Source organism: Rhamphochromis longiceps, linkage group LG18 (assembly GCF_057381845.1).
Source record: "Rhamphochromis longiceps isolate RC_006_pf linkage group LG18, R_longiceps_female_GT1.1, whole genome shotgun sequence".
NCBI lineage: Eukaryota > Metazoa > Chordata > Actinopteri > Cichliformes > Cichlidae > Rhamphochromis > Rhamphochromis longiceps.
The window spans coordinates 27,491,644-27,512,716 of NC_140574.1; the positions used below are offsets into that span (position 1 = coordinate 27,491,644).

Consider the following 21,073-nt stretch of genomic DNA (forward strand, 5'->3'; position numbering starts at 1 on the left):
AGAGGTGTTGAATGACTATTGAATGGGCTTAACTCTGTGTGTGTCTTTGTATTTTTATCAGAAACTGGGCAGCAGCATGCAATGTGAGGAAGGGACGGAATGGTTGCTGGAACTGCTGATGGAAGTGCAGCTGCAGCAGTACTTCTTACGGATCCGAGATGACCTTAACGTCACACGGCTGTCGCACTTTGACTACGTAAAGAATGAAGACCTGGAGAAAATCGGCATGGGTCGACCCGGTGAGACACAGTACCTGCGTGTATGTGTGTGTTTTTGTCAGTGAGTGAATGAGAGAACCGCAGTGTTGTTGTGCCAAAGAAGCTCATCCAGATGTTCATTTGGCATGTCTCTCTTGTGTTTAAATTTGTATTCCTGCTAGTGGCTTCCAGTGTTAGATACTTAGTATAAATGTTCCTTATTCAAAGGAAAAATCCTACGGTTTATCTCCTGTACTCTTTGTCCATAATTTGTGATCTAAAAATGAACTACATCCCCATCAGCTTCAGTTTGTCCTGTAGTTTTAGTGCTAATTAGCAAATGTTGTAACTCTTTCGTGCTAAATTCAGATGCTGAATATATTTAACATACATTATAAGTCTTAAAATATTGATGTTGGCACTGCCTTTGTTACCAGGCTGTAGACTGTAGAAGTAGATATTAGCTTTTAGCTCAGAGCGGTGGTTTAGTGTAGCTAGATATCTGAAAGCATGGCTGTTGTTTAGTGGCTTGTTTTTATCAACTCTTTCAAGACTGGAAATGAGCGCAAGACACAGAATTTCTGATTCCAAACTACAACTTCATAAAATCATCATTTACTGTCTTCTCTGCTCATGTGTTTTATTTCCTAATAAAGCAGTACTGGCCTTTCATAGCTTAATGAGCAATTTTTATATTTATGATTACTTTTGTTCTCTGTATGCATCTATACATAGCCTTAAGTATGACTCTTGTGTTCAGTAATGGCACTGTGTCATTTGGCTCATCCTTGATGTTGCTTGAACAAATCCTGCATCACTAATGCATTTAATGTCATTACAAAGTCACAATTTGTAATTAGGTACAGTGAGAGTGGATATTAAACTGTCAGATCTTTTGTCTGCGGTGTGTATAAAGTGGATCACAGCAGAATTGTTCTAAATCCAGTTACTGAAGCCCTCAGGGCCTGTGCTTCACAGCCGCTTAAGACTAATTACACCCACTTCGCATGCTCATATATTCCCTCACATGTCTCTCCACTGCACAGCTCACTGCTCTCTGGCGTTTTATTATCTTTTCTTCTTCCTCCTTCCCTTTGCTTTTTGCTCTTTGTCTCATTTCATATCAAAGCTGGGTGTTTGGTTTTCTTCCTGTTGTGGTAAATGTGTTGAAATTCATTATGGTATACCCTTCTTTCACTCAGATTCCTCCTGATGGATCCTTGAGCAGTTGCAGTCCTCATTTGAATGCCTTGCCACTGACCTATTGCCTCTTTTTGTTTCTTCTTGACCGCAGGGCAGAGAAGGCTGTGGGAGGCCGTGAAAAGGAGGAAAGCCATGTGCAAGCGCAAGTCCTGGATGAGCAAGGTGACAGACATAGACGAGCACAGCGCACATCAGAACTCAGTATGGTGCACGGTATATTTGGCAGGATGTCGCCACTGTGGAATCCGTCTGGGTGTAACAGTGTGGATACATGACCACAGTAACCTGCGCCCTCCGCGCAGATATGATCAGCACCCCCTGAATGAATTCTGGCATCAGTACGTTGTAATCTGAGGGAAAGATGTTAACATAGTCGTATGTGCTTAAAAGCAGCCTTTAACTTAATACTGGCTGTTAGTAGTGCAGAGGTTTTAAATCAACCACAAACATTCGTGATTGTGGTGAGGTGTCGCTAAGAGAAACTTTCCTTTCAATTAGCACATTTTTTTTAGACCTGTGATGATTATAGGAGAGTTTTGTATTTTTTATATAAAGAGTAATTTTTCTCCTGAGGACACACGAGGAGGGCCAGTGAGTCCATATTCAGATATAAACATACACACACTTACAAGGCTATTTTTGCTAGGACATTCATTGACATTGCATTCCCTAGTTCCTAATCCTAAACTGAACCATGCCATCTTAACTGCCTTAGCCTAACCTAATCCTAACTTAAGTGCTGGCCCATAAAAAGGGCCTTTTAAGCAAGGACCAAGCTAAAAAGACCTCATTTTCCAAAATGTCCTCAGTGTAAGGCTCCCAAACTCAAAGTAGTTCTCATAAAGATAGTTGGACACACACACACACACACACACACACACACACACACACACACACACACACACACACACACTGTCACAGCCAGCTGAGGAAGCAGATTACTCTATCTGAGGATAGTGCCAGAGGCGGAGGCAGACAGGTGTAATTTTAGATGGCAAACACCGTCCTGTGAGAACCACGGCTACACTCATCCAACACATGCGCACCCACACAACTCTGACGGCTTCTCCTCAGTATCCTTCTCGATGGTTAATTCCTTTGAGTATTTGCGTCAGCATGTGTATTACATACCTCGCAGTTTTTGTCTTTTAATTACCCTTTGAGTCTTTTATTAAAGGAAAGTGAAGAAGTAACTTAAAGCAAAAAAAGCTCTGTCTCTTTAAGGGGAATTTAATAAGACAGCATTTTGTGAATGCAGCTTGAGCCGCATCTGTGTGTCACCGACTCTTATGACTCCACTCGTGTGTGATTGTGTGTGTGTGTGTGTGTGTGTGTGTGTGTGTGTGTGTGTGTGTGTGTGTGTGTGTGTGTGTGTGTGTGTGTGTGTGTGTGTGTGTGTGTGTGTGTGTGTGTGTGCGCGCCATAGTCAGAATTATTTAAATATCCAGCCCTCTATTTGAAACGAACTAACCACACCGTGACCACACAGAGGTGGTGTCTTTCAAAAAAGGTCTGCAGCATTATGTCATGTCTGGTCCAGTGTGAATGTGAAACCACATACCGCTTGCTACTGTTTATATCCAGCCAGTCAAATATGTTTGGCACTAGATATTCATTGACACCTCTTTTTTACTGATGACATAATTTCTGAGTACTGACCTTATGTTCGTGAGCCAATAAGAGATGTTTTTAAGTGAATCCGACATCACTGATTTGATACGTAATGTAGTATTTGTGTTACCACCGTAGGAGAGGCTCTTCTAGTGTTTTATCTGACCTGTTATCGGCTTGATTTCATCCCTGCTAGCTAATATCACCACCAGTTTCTGTGAACTCCTATTTTGGTAAACAGTCTAATTCAAGTCCTCTAAACAAAGGCTTTCCTTGGTGGCGCCAAACGGCACACATATTTTTATGGGTTCGGATTTAGGAGACTGGCAATGAATCATTAACACACATGGACACACACACACAAATGCAGGCATACAAACATAAGCACACAGAGCCATTCAGGTCACTTAATCTAATAGGGCTTCTTAATGAGTACTTCCTAACAGCTAAGTTATTCCTGCTGTGTTGTTAGTACTTAAGCCAAGAGGCAGGAAATTTCTAAGTATTTTGTGTGTGTGCAAAAACATGTGTGCTCATGTTAGTACATGTGCATGGAATTTTATTTACTTTTTCCACAAACTTCATGATGTTTTCTTTATGTGTAAGCTTCATTTTAAAAATTTAAGCCATTAAAAGACCTCGCTGCACACACAAGAACTTGCAGTAATGGTTTTGAGACTGCTTGTCAGACTCTCACCATGGCACGAGTGTGCTTTTCAACCACCTGCTATTATACATAAATTGAAAAAGGGGGAACCAGGATGTAGAATGTTGCTGTTTATGCAAAATGTTAAATTATGCTCATATTTTTATGTTCTAGTGCCCCTCTCTCTGCTTTCACACGTCTTCATTTTTGTCTGTTTCTCTCCAGGTTTTTAGTGGTAAACGTCCAGATGGAGGAGACATACCCCAGCAGGGTCAACCGGCTTCCTCGTTTCGTAAGCTGTCTCCCACACCACCTCTGGGCGTCGGGGAGGGAGTCCTAGCCACGCAGCCCAGTGGTGGCACTCTCCTCGACGGGCAGCAGCAGGGTCTGACCTGCCTCATCCCAGAGAAGGACTTGACGCTGTTTGAGAAGCTGGGCGACGGCTCATTTGGCGTCGTGAAGAGGGGAGAGTGGTTGACACCTGCGGGGAAGGTGGTGAGGAGGCATATTGTTATACCATTTATCCACAATTTAAAAAACAAAACAAAAACATGTTGGAAATATGAAATAACTGGAGTGTGCTCACACAGTTCTTTTGCATGAAACATGTTGCTTGTTTGCATCTTGTCTAGGAACAGATAAAAGCAGGCGCATGAATGTTTGTTTTTTTTCTTTTGTTTTTTAATGGGATTTTCATGAGAACTTTTTAGACACTTTGAGTATGAGGAGAAGCAGAATCTGATGTTTGAACTCATCATTTTTTTTTAGCTGAACGTGGCTGTGAAGTGTCTGAAGACAGATGTGCTCAGTCAGCCCGACGCTCTGGAGGATTTCATCTGTGAGGTCAACGTCATGCACTCGCTGGACCATCAAAACCTGATCCGCCTCTACGGTGTGGTGCTCACACACCCAATGAAGATGGTAGTGGACACACAGAAATGCACACGCACAGGGAAAAATATACAGACAGATAAATGCGAGTGCACATAACCGTTTACAGTAGCTGCTTTAACTCGGGGCCGATATTCTCTGTGTATACTTGCCACATATGCAAATGCGAAAGGACAAAAGATGCTTTGAGTTTGTCCGTTCTTTTCACCCATGCTCTATTTCTCTTTTTCACCTGCATGCTGTAGGTGACTGAACTGGCACCTCTCGGTTCTCTGCTGGAGCGTTTGCGCTGCGTTCGTCCTCAAGGCCCAGTGTTGATCCACACTCTGTGTCAGTATGCTGTGCAGGTGGCTTGTGGCATGGCTTATCTGGAGCAGAGGAGGTTCATCCACAGGGACCTGGCAGCGAGGTAGGGTGCAGAGCTTTGGTAGAGGCAAAAAAAAGGTAAAAAACTACTGAAAAACATACATTGCTCACATTCAGGAATAATTTTTCTGCTGTGGTGAATTATTTATATTGCCTCTCCTATTCCTCCACCCAGAAATTTACAGGCCATTAACAGGAGACTTGGCCCATAAGCACAATGAGTCACTGGCTGGAAGCACTGGGTGGTCCAAGTTCTTGGTCTTGCCAAAATTAGACACTTTCACTTAAGTGCTGACACTATGTAGAGGTCTGGGGAAAAACCTTAATGGCCGGTACAAATGAGTCACTTTACCAGTTAAAGCTGTAATAAAAGGGTAATGACTACACACAGCTGCTGCGTTAAGGTTTGCTGAGCTCTCTGGGCACGCACTGTATCCTGTAGGCTGGAAGCGTTCTGAGATAAAGATCTGCTGACTTTCTAACACACCAAAAAGTTCATAACAGATAAATCTCTTTATCTGTTATGGCACACCATTTAAGCTGCTTTAGCATGTCCACAAGACCTAATCAGTGACTTGTCATATCTGTCACTAACGTCTTGCTGTTTCTCTTCCTGCCTCTGGCTTTCATGTCTGCACATGGAAAGACAGGGAACTGAACAGACCCAAACTACTAGAAATAATAGTTCTCTTTACATATTAGTAGATCGAACTAAAATATTTATTTACTTGTAAATGAGTTTAATCTTTTTAGTCATGCTCAGTTTCAATAGATCCTACATCTGCAGTCTTGTGCTTGGCCTATCAGTAAAATGCATACGGACCAAGTCTCCTCTACAGTTATTATTGAAATAGTTATTATTAAGAACATTAGTTCTACATGTAGAAGAGTTCGTTCATTTAATGTTTTCCAGCTTGAAGGTTCATTTTAGGATTTCCAGCTAATTGTTAACATCACCACCCTGTCTGCAGGAACATCCTGCTGGCCTCGGCTCTCAGAGTGAAGATTGGTGACTTTGGCCTGATGAGGGCGCTGCCTAACAACCACGAGCACTATGTCATGCAGGAGCATCGCAAGGTCCCCTTTGCGTGGTGGGTGGAATGAACTCATTTCATTGTTGCTTTGTTGTTAAAACTATCAGCCAAGGCAGAATTTAGAAATCGTTTTTTCAAAACAAATCCTTACACCAGGGAAACACCCCATTTAAATCCCTGCTCCACACTTATGCTCAGACTGTGCACAGCTGGTTTATAGACTGTAGTGTATTGTTTTTCATGTTACAGGTGTGCCCCAGAGAGTTTAAAGACCAGAACCTTCTCCCATGCAACAGACACTTGGATGTTTGGAGTCACCCTCTGGGAGATGTTCACACACGGTCAGGAGCCTTGGCTGGGTCTTAATGGTAGTCAGGTAAACGCACAAAAAGGATCAACAAAAACCAAACTTCTGAAGCCAAAATACATAAATTTGCTCATATAGACAGTGATTCATATACCGTAGCTGTACTCTTTTGTCTTTAGATTCTCCATAAAATTGATAAAGAGGGTGAGCGCCTCCCTAAGCCAGAGGATTGTCCACAGGATATCTATAACGTCATGCTGCAGTGCTGGGCTCAGAAACCTGATGACAGACCAACTTTTGTTGCTCTACACGAGTTCCTGCTCGAGGTGGCGTTAGCAGTCATTTAACCATCGCTCTAGGATTTAAACATGCATGTTTTCTACATTCATTTAACTTCTCTGTTGACATCATGTTGTTATTATATAAATTTACCATTAGCTCCACCTAGTGGTGCCATTTCAAAGAAAAAAGTGAACAGGCTGCTTATTAAATCTGTTATATTTTTTCTGTCTTTGTCTCTTTTTTCAGTCTATGCCTACAGACATGTGTGCTCTCCAGGACTTTGATGAGCCTGACAAACTCCAGATCCAGGTCGATGACATTATCACCATCATAGAGGGGAGGTGGGTGATAAAAGGTCTTAAAATAGTAATTAAACCGACACATCAGGGGCGATTCTAGGTTCAGACTTGTGGGGGGGCTCAGCTCCCAATCCTAATGGATTGCTTTGTAATTAATAATGACGCAATATGCTGTTTGCAAATTTAATCAACCCTTTTCGCATGTGCAGACCTTCAATTGGATAAACATTACAATGGGATCTTCAAAGGCAACCTAATTAGTTGGGGGACCTGTTGTTATGTGTGACGATAATTCAGTGTCAACAATCAGAGTTTTCAATCTTTTCCACACGTTTTAGGGTGGAGCCTTTAGTTATCAAACTCGATACAAAGGCTCAGTCGTTAAAGAACCATTTGTGGCAAAGCAGAAAAGATGAAAAACGTGCAAAAAAAAATTTCAGCCTCTTAACAACATAGAGGCAGTCCACCAGCTCATCAAGCACTCACTCAGTACAGACACTGGAAAATCACACTGCTAGTCCATAGACCTGCAAACGAAGCAAACTGCTAATAGCTATTTTATATTAATACAAACCCTCATTTATTAAGCAAACTCAGCATCATATATCAATATGCTCTCTTTAGAATGTCCACTGGCATTTTTTAAGATAGACTTTGTGAATAATGGCATTTGATATTGCTCCCTCATTCTTGCGGTTCTTCTACAAGCTCTGTCTTTTCTCTCTCCAGCCTCCTCACTCGACTAGAAACTAGAAAATAACAAAAATATAATCTTATAATAATAATTATTACATCAGGCACAGAAAACAGGAAAACACACTGCTTAGTTATGTGAACTCATCATTAATGAATGTGGGTAAAAGAGAAGCTACAGCGTTATCATTTCTGGTGAATTTGACTACATGTCCACTCTTACCTGTTTCTTTTTGCTCTCTTTGCTGTCTTCGTCTCTCCCTCTCTATCCTCTCTCAGTGTTTGTGCCGTCACCCAAAAGTTAAACGTTACTGTGAATAAAAGACAAACTGATCTACATGATCCATATCAGTTTATAGCAATATTCAAAGTGAATACAGGCTGCTGCTGGACATAGACAGGCATTCACCTTTTGACTTGCTGTCACCTGGATCTGATGCTGTACTGTAAACAAACACTGGAGCCCAATTTGACTAGAATAGGAAAATAAATATTTATCAAAGTCAAATAATAAAGTACAGCAGCCCCTTGGTTGGCAGCTCCTGATATACCAGCAGACTACTGTTTTTATTTTATCCTGTAGTGTTATAAATAGACAGATAGACATTTGAAGATATTTCCAGAAAACAATACTAAAATACCCTATTATTAGTACTATTAATATTTTTAGGGGTGCTCTGATTACATTCGGGTATGAGTGAGCACCCCCCAAATGGGTCTAAACTCTCCTCTGCAACATACCAACCCCACTACTGATAAATATTGTCTTGAATGCAAACACAGTGCAGTGCAGAGAAGTGTGCAAGGCTGCACTTCAGAGTCCTCCCACAGTCCAAAGATGTGTTTGTTTATCAGCAAGTCTACATTGCTCGCGGGTGTGAATGTGAGCGTGAATTCAAGGTTTTCCCCCATCTGCCACTCAGTGTCAGCTGGTACCAGCTGCAACCCCCACATTCACCTCCAACAGATGGGCCTGTAGCTAATGCAAGGATGGAGTATGGGCTGGAAAAAAACACATCCTTGACTCTCAATGTCAAAAAGTGGCAGTCTGCTTTCATACCCAATATAATTATCTGTCCTAATACGTTTCAGGGCAGAGAATTATTGGTGGCGAGGTCAAAATAAACGCACCCTTAAGGTCAGGCAGTTCCCCAGGAATGTGGTGACTTCTGTAGCAGGGTTGTCTGCACACGACATCAGTCGTCCACTCAAGAACAGCTTCATCCACACAGGACATGGAGACACCAATCCCCATCGCTGCTGGGGCTTCCCTGATAGGATCGATGAGTAAGAGACAGCTTTTGTTTATTAATTTTTCAAGCTGAGTTTGATTATTTAATGAACGTGAAATGGCATTCATATCATGCATCTAGAAATGTTTTAAATGGTCTTTCGGTTGGGCTGCAGTGATAGTAAGCACTCACCAATAGATGGCACTAGCGGGCTGCTTAAGCTGCTTTTGCAACGTGATTGTACAGCACCTGCTGTGGGTTAGTTATATGCAGTCCACTGATGTTTCCTGCATTAACATGTCTCATTCTTGCCGACAGTTTGTACCTCGGGAATCCCATGGATCCTCCTGACGTTCTGGGCTTGGACCTCAGTGCTGCACAGCCCACACAGCTAGCAGGACGAGCTAAAAGTGAGTGAAAGAGCTCTTTATAGAAATGTATACCTGTATGATGTATAACTGTTACCAAAAAGCTTGCCTCAATACCTCTTCAGTTCAGTGACAGACTGAGCAGATGATCATATTCCTAATTTTTAAAGAGTGCTTCTTTCTTCTTCTTATTTCCATTATGCATTGCTGGTTGAAATTTCAAGATCTGCTGCTGCTGTGCAAAAAGACACTGAAGAGCTCGCTTTGCTTTTATCCTAATAAAGCTTTCAGATGTAATGGCGCTTGCTGTTTTTATTCTTATCTTAATATCTTTTACTGCTGTCATTTCTTCCCCTCTTTGTTTCTCCTTTGCGCTGGTGGCATCTGTTATTATTTTCCCCAGAGGAGCCTCCTCCCCGCCCTCCTCAACCAGCAGTGTTAATCAAGAGTAAGTCTGGTTTCTCTCAGCAGCTCTTCACCCATTGCTCCTGCCCCCTCTGTTCCCTCCTAGTTCCACTCCTCAAAGGTACATCTCAGAGTTTTTCATCTTTTCTTTGCCTGTCTTTGCAGTGTACCCCCCCCCCCCCCCCCCCCCCCCCCCCGTTCTTTTCTACACCTTTGTCCCTCTAAAAGGTGTGCAGTGTCCTTGCTGTGCATTGTATTCTCCAGTCACACCTGGCGAGTTTTTTTGGAGCTGTGTGTCTTGCATTTAGTGGTATTAAGTGATCTTAAACAACCTTGGTGTCAATGATCTCTAAACTGCATCAAGAATATGTTGTGTTTTCATCTCCAGAACCTTCCTATGACCCAGTAAATGAGGAGGAGGATCTGACCTCTGCGGGACTAAAGAGATTATCACTTCGCAAAACGGGTTCTGTGAAAGGCCTCAAACTTAAACCGGCCGTGTGGGTCTCTGCTTCCAAACAGGGAGGTTGCAGGACTTTAGGCTCAGGCCAGAACACTAACAGTGAAGTGTCCCTCATTGACTTTGGGGAAGAGTACCCAATATCCACACCGTCCCCCTCTCCCGTGGTTGAAATTCCGATTCCTCTATTGGCCAAGTTGGCTTTGGAAGCAGAAAATCTCCTGGACAGGACTCCACCTCAAAGCCCATCCAAATCATTGCCCCGCCCCCTTCACCCTACGCCAGTAGTGGACTGGGATGCACGGCCATTACCCCCACCCCCAGCTTATGACGATGTAGCACAAGATGAGGATGATATGGAGGTAGGGCTACACAATACATTTAACACTGTGTCAAAATTTTATAAAAGTGGAATTATTTTGTCTTTGTGTTGCCTGAAGTAATATTACAGTGAGCTTGTTTCTTTCTCCGAAAGGTGAGCTCCATCAACAGCTCGGAGCAGCAGAATGAGGCAGAGCATAGTGATGGCCGCAATCCAGAAGAAACTCTGTCCTCTGGGCAGAAGGTCAATGATGAGGCTCTAGTCTCCAGAGGTTCAGACAGACAAGGTCTGGAAGACAACCTGTTTCTCCCCAGCAAGCACAGCCAGAGCCTGTCCACCTCTTTTTCACAGTCTGCAGAGATCTTTCAAGAACTTCAACAAGAGTGCATGAGGAGGCTCAATGTACCGGCAGCAAGTGCTCCTCGTTCGTGCTCGCCATTGCAGAGCTCAGTCTCGTGTCCCCAGACTCCTCAAAGTCTCCAAACCCATGAGGGACAACAGCAGAGTGTCCTTTCCTGTAACGAGGACCGACCCCAGATCCCCCCACGAGTTCCCATCCCCCCTCGCCCCATAAAGAAGGGTGACTACACCTCTGGCCGCTGGTCAAGGGACCTCTCCCTTTCTCCAGTGCCGACTGAAACCACGGAAAACGTTTCAGGTGCAGGACAGGAACGACCACCTCAAATCCCTCCCAGAGACCCTTTGTCTCAGCCTGGATCAAGAACTCCAAGCCCAATGGGTCTGGTAGTGGGTTCCCCCCAGCAGAGGCTTTACTCTGTCAGCCCCAACACAATGCAGGCTGCCATTACAACCTGCCCACCCACACACACCTACAGCTCCTACCTCTCTACCTCTCCGGGTAAACTCATGCCTACTACACACAGCTTTGCTTCGGACCCCAGATATGCTGCACCCAAAGTGATCCAGGCCCAGGTGCAGGGGAAGGACGCTGCTAGCAAGGGCCCCTGTATCCTGCCTATCGTCCGTGACGGGCGTAAAGTCAGTAACACCCACTATTACCTTCTGCCAGAGAGGCCACCGTATCTCGATCGATTCGATCGCTTCTTCAGGGAGGCTGAAAGCCTTCCTGCCAACGATGTGGAAGAAAAGCATGTACGGCAAGCCAACACAGCCACGGTCAGACCAATGGTGGTCAGCAGTCACACACTGCAGGGGCACACCCAGGTGCAGGGGCTGGTCCAGCCGGGTGGGGACCTGAAAGCCAATTTCTCCTCCAATAATAACAGCAATCTGGGTTGGCCACGGTCAGGGATGAAGAGTTCAGTTAGTCTTCCTCGCGTCTCTTCAGACGGGCTGACAGCACCAGCAGTCACTGCTTTCTGTACCAGGACAGACGGAGGAGGGAACTCAGCTGATGGGGTCAAGATGGTAAGGTCTAAGATGGATGAAGTGCCTCTAAGAAAATGTTATTTGAACTGCAAAGTACTTAAAACACTGAAAGTTATTAATGATTTACATCTGTATTGAAAGTGCAGAGGTTGGCCATGATGGATATGAAACCCCTGCAGGAAGATGTGCTGCTTGCTACATATACTTGTCCTTGTTCTTCTTAATGCTACTTTTTGTCATTTGGTAAGAAATATTAAGCAGATAGTCATCTGTTTGTAGTTCAGTATCACTGTTGTTAAGGCAATCCTTATCCTAAATCCCTTATCACACATCAAAGAACTAAAATATGAGCCCATTGTTCGGTGTAATTCATTAGCATCGGTCTAAGAAGCAGGCTTTAGTCTGCAGTGCATATTTCATGACTGGCTTGCTTGATTCCTCTCAGTTGTAATGCTGTTTTCTGGAGCTCCATATTCATTGTTTAAATGCTTTCTGTAAGGAAGAGCATGGTGGGTGTACGGCGGTGTGTTTCCTTTCCTGTTGCACTGACAGCAAGAGTGAGGAATTAAAGGTGATACAGCAGCTTTTAATGGCAGGATTCTGAAAAGATCAACTTTCTATTTCGCCTTCAAATCATCGTGACAACCAAATTAAGAAACGGTGTAATTTTACAACTGGAGGCAATCTTTATTAATGTGTTATGCATCAAATGTAACTAATTAAATTGGAAATTGAATGTTTTATATGCCTTTTAGTAGAAAAATTGTTAGCATACATGTTTAAGCTTTTTCTTTTGCATTCTCAAATATTTTCTCATAACTTGTTAAAAATACACTAGCATTCGTTATGAGACAAAGGCCATATAAATATTTGGTGAGAATCAGATTTCAAAGAAGAAACTTCAAAGTTTCATTTGTTTCTTTAGGTTGGTCAATTGATTCTCGTGCTGTTCGAGTTTGGCTGGAGTCAGAAGCGCTGTGAACTCTGAAGGCTTTCAGGCACTTGGCATTTTGTAGTTGATACAGCTGCAAAAAGTAGTGCAGCAAGAATGTGAGCTATCTCAGCTGCATTGCAGGGGAGTTCAGTGCAAGACAGAGTATTATAAGAATATAATGTATATAGCGCCTTATGAGTTTACTAGTAATATCTGCGTAAAACTGCAGTGATTGGTAACATGAAATTGTTAACATGGGTTTCAATCAAGTTCATGCGAAGAGAAGTACTGACAAAAAAAAACTGGTGATTATGCTGCCACAGTCTCGGTACACACAGGAACACTGTGTCAGACTTATCTTCTTGAAATTTGAGCAGGCTTAAGGTGGTTTTTGAAAAGAGATGTGAACGTTTAAAACTTGATCTGTGCAGCGATGCTTAAATCCAGCTGAGATTCTTATCATGTTTAGCAGTAAATCCACTGTTCACCTAAAGGATGTACATGGAGCTTTAATCTTAGATGATTTCTTCATCAGAAAAAGATACCAAAAGATTACTGAGACCCCAAAAAAACAAGAAGTGAGGAATCGGGGGTTTAAACTTCAGTGTTGTTGTGTGTCTCAGGTGCAGGAGGCGGTTCACGGTGTGACGATGGAGGAGTGCCAGGCCGCCCTCCAGAACCACAACTGGAATGTCCAGCAAGCTGTGCATTATCTAAAGGTTTGTGCATTTACTGAAAGCTAATGCATTTCCTGCCATAGTTGGCACACTATGACTGTTGAGTTGTTTCAGAAATTATATGTTACTGGTTAACTCATAGTAGTGTTGTATGGAGGCCTGAAAATGGTAAAAAGTGAGAAGGAAAAATGTTCCTTTAAGCTTCAGTCATTTTTTTAGTTTTTTGAGATACTTTTACTGACTTTTTATTAATTTTTGTTTATTCCCCTTTTCTAGTGTTGTTGCATATTGAAATGTTATTTTTGAAAGGCGTTATTTCCAATTTGCACATGACTATATGCATGTAAAGTGTAATAACTGCATATATGGATCATTAGTAATAAGTATGGCTACAAACCCTAAATGGAAAATTCTGTTCGGTGTTTATTTTTAATGGTGTTTATTTAAATCTTTACTTTGTCATAAGATGAAAAAAAGTCCGTGTAAAGTTTCAAACTAATTCATTTTAAATAACAAAAGTAAAAAAGCTCAATAGCAAAAGGGATGTAGTTTGTTTTTAAGGTCAGGTTCCATAGTCTTAAAGTACTGCATACACACAACTGGCAGAAACACCTTTATAAAATAAAACTGTACAAATACAGTGGGGCAAAAAAGTATTTAGTCAGCCACCGATTGTGCAAGTTCCCCCACCTAAAATGATGACAGAGGTCAGTAATTTGCACCAGAGGTACACTTCAACTGTGAGAGACAGAATGTGAAAAAAAATCCATGAATCCACATGGTAGGATTTGTAAAGAATTTATTTGTAAATCAGGGTGGAAAATAAGTATTTGGTCAATAACAAAAATACAACTCAATACTTTGTAACATCACCTTTGTTGGCAATAACAGAGGTCAAACATTTACTATAGGTCTTTACCAGGTTTGCACACACAGTAGCTGGTATTTTGGCCCATTCCTCCATGCAGATCTTCTCGAGAGCAGTGATGTTTTGGGGCTGTCGCCGAGCAACACGGACTTTCAACTCCCGCCACAGATTTTCTATGGGGTTGAGGTCTGGAGACTGGCTAGGCCACTCCAGGACTTTCAAATGCTTCTTACGGAGCCACTCCTTTGTTGCCCGGGCGGTGTGTTTTGGATCATTGTCATGTTGGAAGACCCAGCCTCGTTTCATCTTCAAAGTTCTCACTGATGGAAGGAGGTTTTGGCTCAAAATCTCACGATACATGGCCCCATTCATTCTGTCCTTAACACGGATCAGTCGTCCTGTCCCCTTGGCAGAAAAACAGCCCCATAGCATGATGTTTCCACCCCCATGCTTCACAGTAGGTATGGTGTTCTTGGGATGCAACTCAGTATTCTTCTTCCTCCAAACACGACGAGTTGAGTTTATACCAAAAAGTTCTACTTTGGTTTCATCTGACCACATGACATTCTCCCAATCCTCTGCTGTATCCTCCATGTGCTCTCTGGCAAACTTCAGACGGGCCTGGACATGCACTGGCTTCAGCAGCGGAACACGTCTGGCACTGCGGGATTTGATTCCCTGCCGTTGTAGTGTGTTACTGATGGTGACCTTTGTTACTTTGGTCCCAGCTCTCTGCAGGTCATTCACCAGGTCCCCCCGTGTGGTTCTGGGATCTTTGCTCACCGTTCTCATGATCATTTTGACCCCACGGGATGAGATCTTGCGTGGAGCCCCAGATCGAGGGAGATTATCAGTGGTCTTGTATGTCTTCCATTTTCTGATGATTGCTCCCACAGTTGATTTCTTCACACCAAGCTGCTTGCCTATTGTAGATTCACTCTTCCCAGTCTGGTGCAGGTCTACAATACTTTTCCTGGTGTCCTTCGAAAGCTCTTTGGTCTTGGCCATGGCGGAGTTTGGAGTCTGACTGTTTGAGGCTGTGGACAGGTGTCTTTTATACATTATCTAAAGATGATGAGTTCAAACAGGTGCCATTCATACAGGTAACGAGTGGGGCACAGAAAAGCTTCTTACAGAGGACGTTACAGGTCTGTGAGAGCCAGAGATTTTCCTTGTTTGAGGTGACCAAATACTTATTTTCCACCCTAATTTACGAATAAATTCTTTACAAATCCTACCATGTGAATTCATGGATTTTTTTTTCACATTCTGTCTCTCACAGTTGAAGTTTACCTCTGGTGCAAATTACTGACCTCTGTCATCATTTTAAGTGGGGGAACTTGCACAATCGGTGGCTGACTAAATACTTTTTTGCCCCACTGTAAAAGGAACAAAACATTTTATTGCTCAGGCCATCAAAACAAAGATTGCATGAAAATCCGTTACCTCAGCGGTAAACACTTCAGTGCTTACCAGATCGGGTTCATCAAGTCTCAGGTCAGTCGTTTGTGTAATAACAGGGTGTATCTGCAAATGGACACAGTCAGTTACACTTTTACCCTATAGGCTCATATCGAGATGTGATAAGAGAACTTTATTCATCCTTGAGGAAAAGTTGCAGTGAGCAGCTACAAATGAAAAAGCATGTAGACACTCTGATATGTTTAGGGTGGGTTTTAACACCGTTTTAACTGGCTGTGGTTTTGCCCAACGTGGCAGGATGGACAATTTGTTAGGACTTCAGTAGACACAAGGGAACACTTGAGTGTTCCTTGATGGTGGTGGAAACGTCTGTGAGACACAGAAAAAACTCATCCACGTGGTTCAGATTCTGCTAAGCTACAGGAATGTGTTTGAACAAGCTGAGCTTGTACAAAGACAGAAATAATTTTACACTCACTGGCACTCCATTCAGTAAAAAAGATGAAAGTTCTTCACCTTGAACTCTCTTTAACAGTCCCATCTTTTTCCCTCTTGATAACTCTTTGGTCACTTGAACAATGTCTTGTGACCTGCCTCTCTACAGGTAGAACAGTTGTTCTGTTTGGGCCTGAGGAGCAGATCAGAGTGTCTAAAGCTGCTGGAGATGTGTGACTGGAACCTGGAGGTGGCCAGCACTCACATGCTGGATAACTATGGATCTACAACAAGGCAAAGGTAGTGTTTCCTACGATTTTGCAATGATTGTGACTTCCCAGAATGCATATATTACTTTGAATGGACCGTACTCTTATATTACTGCCCAGCAATTACTATTCATCTTCCTTGACCCTATCTAGGAGCAAGAATCTACACTGGAGGGGGAAAAAAAGTTCCCTTCATTCAATTTGACATTGATGCTCATTTAATAGTTTCTAGAGATTGTTACTAGAATTTTAATAGGAACTTTATGCTGACATAATGCTATTTTTCGTATCTCTTTGTAAAACATATAATTAAAATCTGCTTCCTAGTGGAGCTGCTGAGATTGTTACTGCACATTTATTTAGTATATATATGGAAAATGTAAGCAGGCAGTATTGTGATGCAATGCTGATGTGCCGTTAATGAGATAGAGGCTCATATGTGGCTTCTAGATTTAGGAGGTGTTGGAAGGGGGGAGGGCGAGGGGGTGTAAGCCCTTAAAAAAAATAACGACGCACGAGTTGAGCTGCAATAACATGACTTCAAACAGCAGAGGGAGCTATTTTGTAGCAGTCCGTTCACCATTTGAATGTGATTTGATAAAGATAATTGTGGCGGACATTTGCACGTCCCGCAGGTTTATCAACATGTGTGCTCCGTTTCCCTCAGCGGGGAAGCATTTCATGCCTGATAAAGGAGCTGTGTGCAACAGGCACTGAAGTGCTTTTTGAGATCAATCAGACTGATATACTGATGCTCGCTGTTCAAACATTGATTTATAATTTTTTTTATGCTGATTTAAACACATCTAATAGATAGGACGAGACAAACTGAAATGGTTTGTTTACATGATTTCAAATGGTGCTCTATATTTGTCTACATTTGCTTCAAATATGTAGTATTTTGGGGGGGGGGGGGGGGGGGGGTTGTGAAAGAAGTGGGAGCCAACTGGCAATAGCTCTTTGTGTTGCATTATTTAGATGAATCTCCCGCCTGCTTGTAACTCTTCCTTAATGCCAGCACAGTGTTTATCTCACTTAAAAGCCCCAAAAAAGGTGAAGTCTTGTCCAAGACGATTAGCACTTAACATTTCATGATTCATCATTTTTCCCCACCTCTAAAGCTTCTTTCTGTTTGCAGACGGTGACAGAAATCTCAAGCTGCTGAGCTCTGATTGGAACTTCATCCGCAGTAAAACATCATCAGAGATGAATCATCTCCTGACCTTTTTTGTCTGTTGGTTCAGTCACACTTCCAATCAAGACTGTATTAGAGACTCAGAAATTAAGCACAAAATACCAAACTTCATTATGGCTGTGTTTGTACTTAACATGGATGTGTAGGGTCATACTTTTACTTTGGTGTGCCCACCCAAGGGCAAGAAATGACTGTACTTGTATTTTCAGGACCAGCGGGTTAGCCTGAAACGTCTCACAGATTCTGGGTGCTGCCACACTCAGACGTCGTCTTGTGAGCTACTTGCATAGAATAAGAAATGGTTTGAAAGGAAATGTAAAGAGGCCAAAATGAGATGGCTAGCGCAATATACATAGGAGCACTTTCAAAAACAAAAAAAGTCTTTGTGTTGTCTCAAAGCAATGCACAGTTTACTGGAGAGCTCACACGATGTACAATATCAGCACTGAACCTAAGAACTGTACCGTGTGCGTACAGTTCTTTAAAGCTAAACCTCCTGTATTAGCAGCTATTGCATCACTTGGAAAATAATTTGTGAAAGCTCGCACAGTACCTCTGAAACGTCCAAGCACAATAACATAAGCCACTTAATTGGCTGACAACTCTGTATTGTACAGGAGATTATTCTGCCCATAAAAGGAAAGTGAAAATATGGAGATAAGCATCGAATCAAGACAATTCATGGACGGCAGAAGAAGTTTGTACACTTGTACACCTACATTCGAGGGTATATACAATATGCTCTTTATGAGGAGGCATGCATGTGTGTATGATATTGTTCAATATATCTTGAACATAGTCCTCAGAGATGAGAGAAGACTGTTATTTCTATTACTTGTGACACCATCTTTTTAAAAATATTTCATTCTCTTCTGTCTCTATTGCCACATGTGGCTAAAAAAAACAAACCCATCCAGTGGAAACTTTCTTCACTGCAGGTTTAGTCTTTCCTCATTTCTTCCCTCTAAGCACTTTTCGGTTGATGCGCAGGATTCTGTGTAGGCAAAGTCCTGCCAGCGTGCGGTTTTCTCCGTGCACCCAGAATACACCGGCAGCTAATATCAGCGGTGTAGTGAAATTTACCCCAAGGCACAGATCCCATCCCATAATCATCACTTAAGACCACAACTGTGATATTTTGGTCAGCAGCTTTAGGGGTAATAATTTAATACTGAGAGGACGCGTCTGCTCTGGGTGAACTGACTGCTCGATGACATGGTACTCTCTTTTTTTTTCTTTTTTTTTTTTGGACTGTATTGTCACTGCAGCAGAGCCAGTTAACAGGGAACAGTTGGGCTCCTCCTGATATTTATTCTTAGTATGTGGGGATGACACCAGTGAAAGGAAGGAAAATCTACAGTAAGGTAGACTGAATACTTTTGTGTGGTTGGCCACATAAAAGTATTGGTTACAAAAGTAACCAATGCTGGAAAGCAGTGCTTTACATAGTTTTTAGTTAACTCCCGTGATCTCTGTGGTGCTCCTCTTTAAACTGTCTTTGCCAAAATATCTATTTTTCTTTCTGAATTACATTATATTACATATAAAACACATAATATGTGTGTTCATGTGTGAGACTGCACATATGCTCTGGCTTTGGTCCAAACCAGAGCTCAATATGTCTACAAATCTCCAAGGATGCGACTGAAAGAAAAAAAAAAGAATAAAAAAGCTTAACATAGAGTCATAACAACCTGAAAAATTAAGAGGCTTTGAAATAAGTTTTGAAATATATTTTTTAAAGGATGTACAGGACTGATTGTAGAAACTTCCAGTAAAAGTTTTCTCCCATGTGCAATAGAGCTGCTGTCAATCCTCTAACCTCCCAGCCTGTCCATCAGTACCATCCAGTAGCAAAAGCAGAGATTTTATCTGTTATAATCTATCCTGCTAATTGAATAAGAAAAATCAAAAGAAAAGCTGTTTTTTCAGTGTAAAATGTTTGTTGACTGTTTTTCTGACCCAAAGTGAGATAAAGTTGTCCTTAAGCACTGATTCGGGGCCAGTTTTGCCATTTTCCCTTTAAAGTCACGCGGTGAAGCTGACTGTGAAAGCAGTGCATAAGGACAGCTGCATGCGAGTGCTGCCTCCTTAGTCTGTCCACGTGTTGTTCGTCTTCATACCGAGCTGCTGTAGTTGTATTAGAAGGACTGAAGTTAACCTTGTGGTGTTTTGGTGAACCCAAAGCAAAGTTCTCCTGTTGGGGTGTTGAAACTCTGATGTTCTGTTTCTGTTAAACAGTCAGATCTGTTTTGGTTTTTTTCCTGAATCTGTGTTCATTTAAAAATCTTTATTTTTTATTGGTTTTGCTGTTTCTGCTTCAAATTGCCATATTTTTTCCTCATTTTGATGTATTTGCCTTCCCAGAATGTGTTTCATTGTAAATGCCTACTGTACAGTTGGTTGTTGTTGTCATGGATGGAAATGAAGATCATGCTGCGGAATTTATAAATGTATTTTTTACTAAAGAATTAACTATTTTTTAACTTGTTTTGTTCATTGTTTTTACTGAAATCCATATAGTGAGCTCACAATAGCTAAGGTGAGGTGAGCAGCAGCAAGATTCAATTCAGTTTAGCTTCATTTATATAGCGCCAAATCACAACAACGGCCACCTGAAGGCACATTGTAATGTACGGTAGAGACCCTACAATAATACAGAGAAAGCCCCAACAATCAGAGAACCCACAATGAGAAAACATTTGGTGACAGTGGGAAGGAAAAACGACTTTTTAACAAGATGAAACCTCCAGCAGAACCAGGGTCAGAGAGGGGACGGTCATCTGCTGTGACCGTCTGGGGGTGAGGAGAGGAAGATGGTACAAAAGGCATAATGTGAAATGCAGAGTGGTATATAAACAGAGAGAGTGACAAAAGGTGAATGAAAAAGACATGCTCAGTGCATTACGGGAAGCCCCCAGCATCCTTGGCCTATTGCAGGATTCAGGGTCACCTAATCTTGCCCAAACTATAAACTATGTGTTTACTAAAATCGTCACAATGATGAACTCACAGCTGTCACTTTAGTAATAGCTAAAGTGACAGCAAGCTTAAAGCATAGAACAACAGAAGGTACAACAGATGAACATAACTTATTTTATGGGTTCGGTATATTGATCAGAACAATTAGTCTGGTGAATTAGTCATTCACTCTTCACGGAAGATTATCCAGGATGTACTTGTTGACTAATGACTCATAAATCACAAGTTGGTAGCCAAAGAGCATGTGATATTGCATTTGGACCACCACTTCATCTAAACACCAGGGTGGCTCAAGACTTAATAATAAGAAGTCAGCAATGGATTTTTTGTGGTTACGCCCATATTTTATACTGTCTTTGAAGAGAACAGAGCAGGCATTCATGACAACAGATATGACATTAAGTCAGACACAGCTGTAAGGAAGAGCTGGATTGGAGAAAGGTTGCAGTGATGCTTCTGCTGTAGGTGGGATTTCTGTGGCTCTACCAAAAGATATTTACACATTTGATGTTACACCAGGAAAAACAATTTCCCATATGTGTTCCATTTGAGATCTGGAGACTGCAAAGCCATAATAAATTCTTTCATTTTATTTTCATCAAACCATTCAGTTACCTCTTGCACC

The 21,073-nt window shown here is 42.1% G+C and overlaps 1 protein-coding gene across 8 annotated transcripts in view; it reads left to right on the forward strand.

The window, feature by feature from the left end:
* Positions 1-19,909, forward strand: part of tnk2b (tyrosine kinase, non-receptor, 2b) — a 61,992-nt gene extending 42,083 nt beyond the window's left edge. For 3 of the 8 annotated variants that reach the window (XM_085388328.1, XM_085388323.1, XM_085388326.1), the window contains 17 exons: positions 62-239; positions 1,492-1,562; positions 3,883-4,152; positions 4,426-4,578; positions 4,794-4,957; positions 5,886-6,005; positions 6,198-6,324; positions 6,435-6,581; positions 6,784-6,878; positions 8,622-8,816; positions 9,080-9,171; positions 9,533-9,577; positions 9,923-10,356; positions 10,470-11,705; positions 13,224-13,319; positions 16,172-16,302; positions 17,410-19,909. In XM_085388328.1, the coding sequence (XP_085244454.1) occupies positions 77-239; positions 1,492-1,562; positions 3,883-4,152; positions 4,426-4,578; positions 4,794-4,957; positions 5,886-6,005; positions 6,198-6,324; positions 6,435-6,581; positions 6,784-6,878; positions 8,622-8,816; positions 9,080-9,171; positions 9,533-9,577; positions 9,923-10,356; positions 10,470-11,705; positions 13,224-13,319; positions 16,172-16,302; positions 17,410-17,416 (3,546 nt within the window). In that variant the 5' untranslated portion in view covers positions 62-76 and the 3' untranslated portion in view covers positions 17,417-19,909. Of the gene's footprint in view, positions 1-61; positions 240-1,491; positions 1,563-3,882; positions 4,153-4,425; positions 4,579-4,793; positions 4,958-5,885; positions 6,006-6,197; positions 6,325-6,434; positions 6,582-6,783; positions 6,879-8,621; positions 8,817-9,079; positions 9,172-9,532; positions 9,578-9,922; positions 10,357-10,469; positions 11,706-13,223; positions 13,320-16,171; positions 16,307-17,409 lie in introns of those variants that run through there. The other 5 variants (XM_085388324.1, XM_085388330.1, XM_085388325.1 and 2 more) reach the window with 4 other exon arrangements.
* The last annotated feature ends 1,164 nt before the right edge of the window (positions 19,910-21,073 follow it).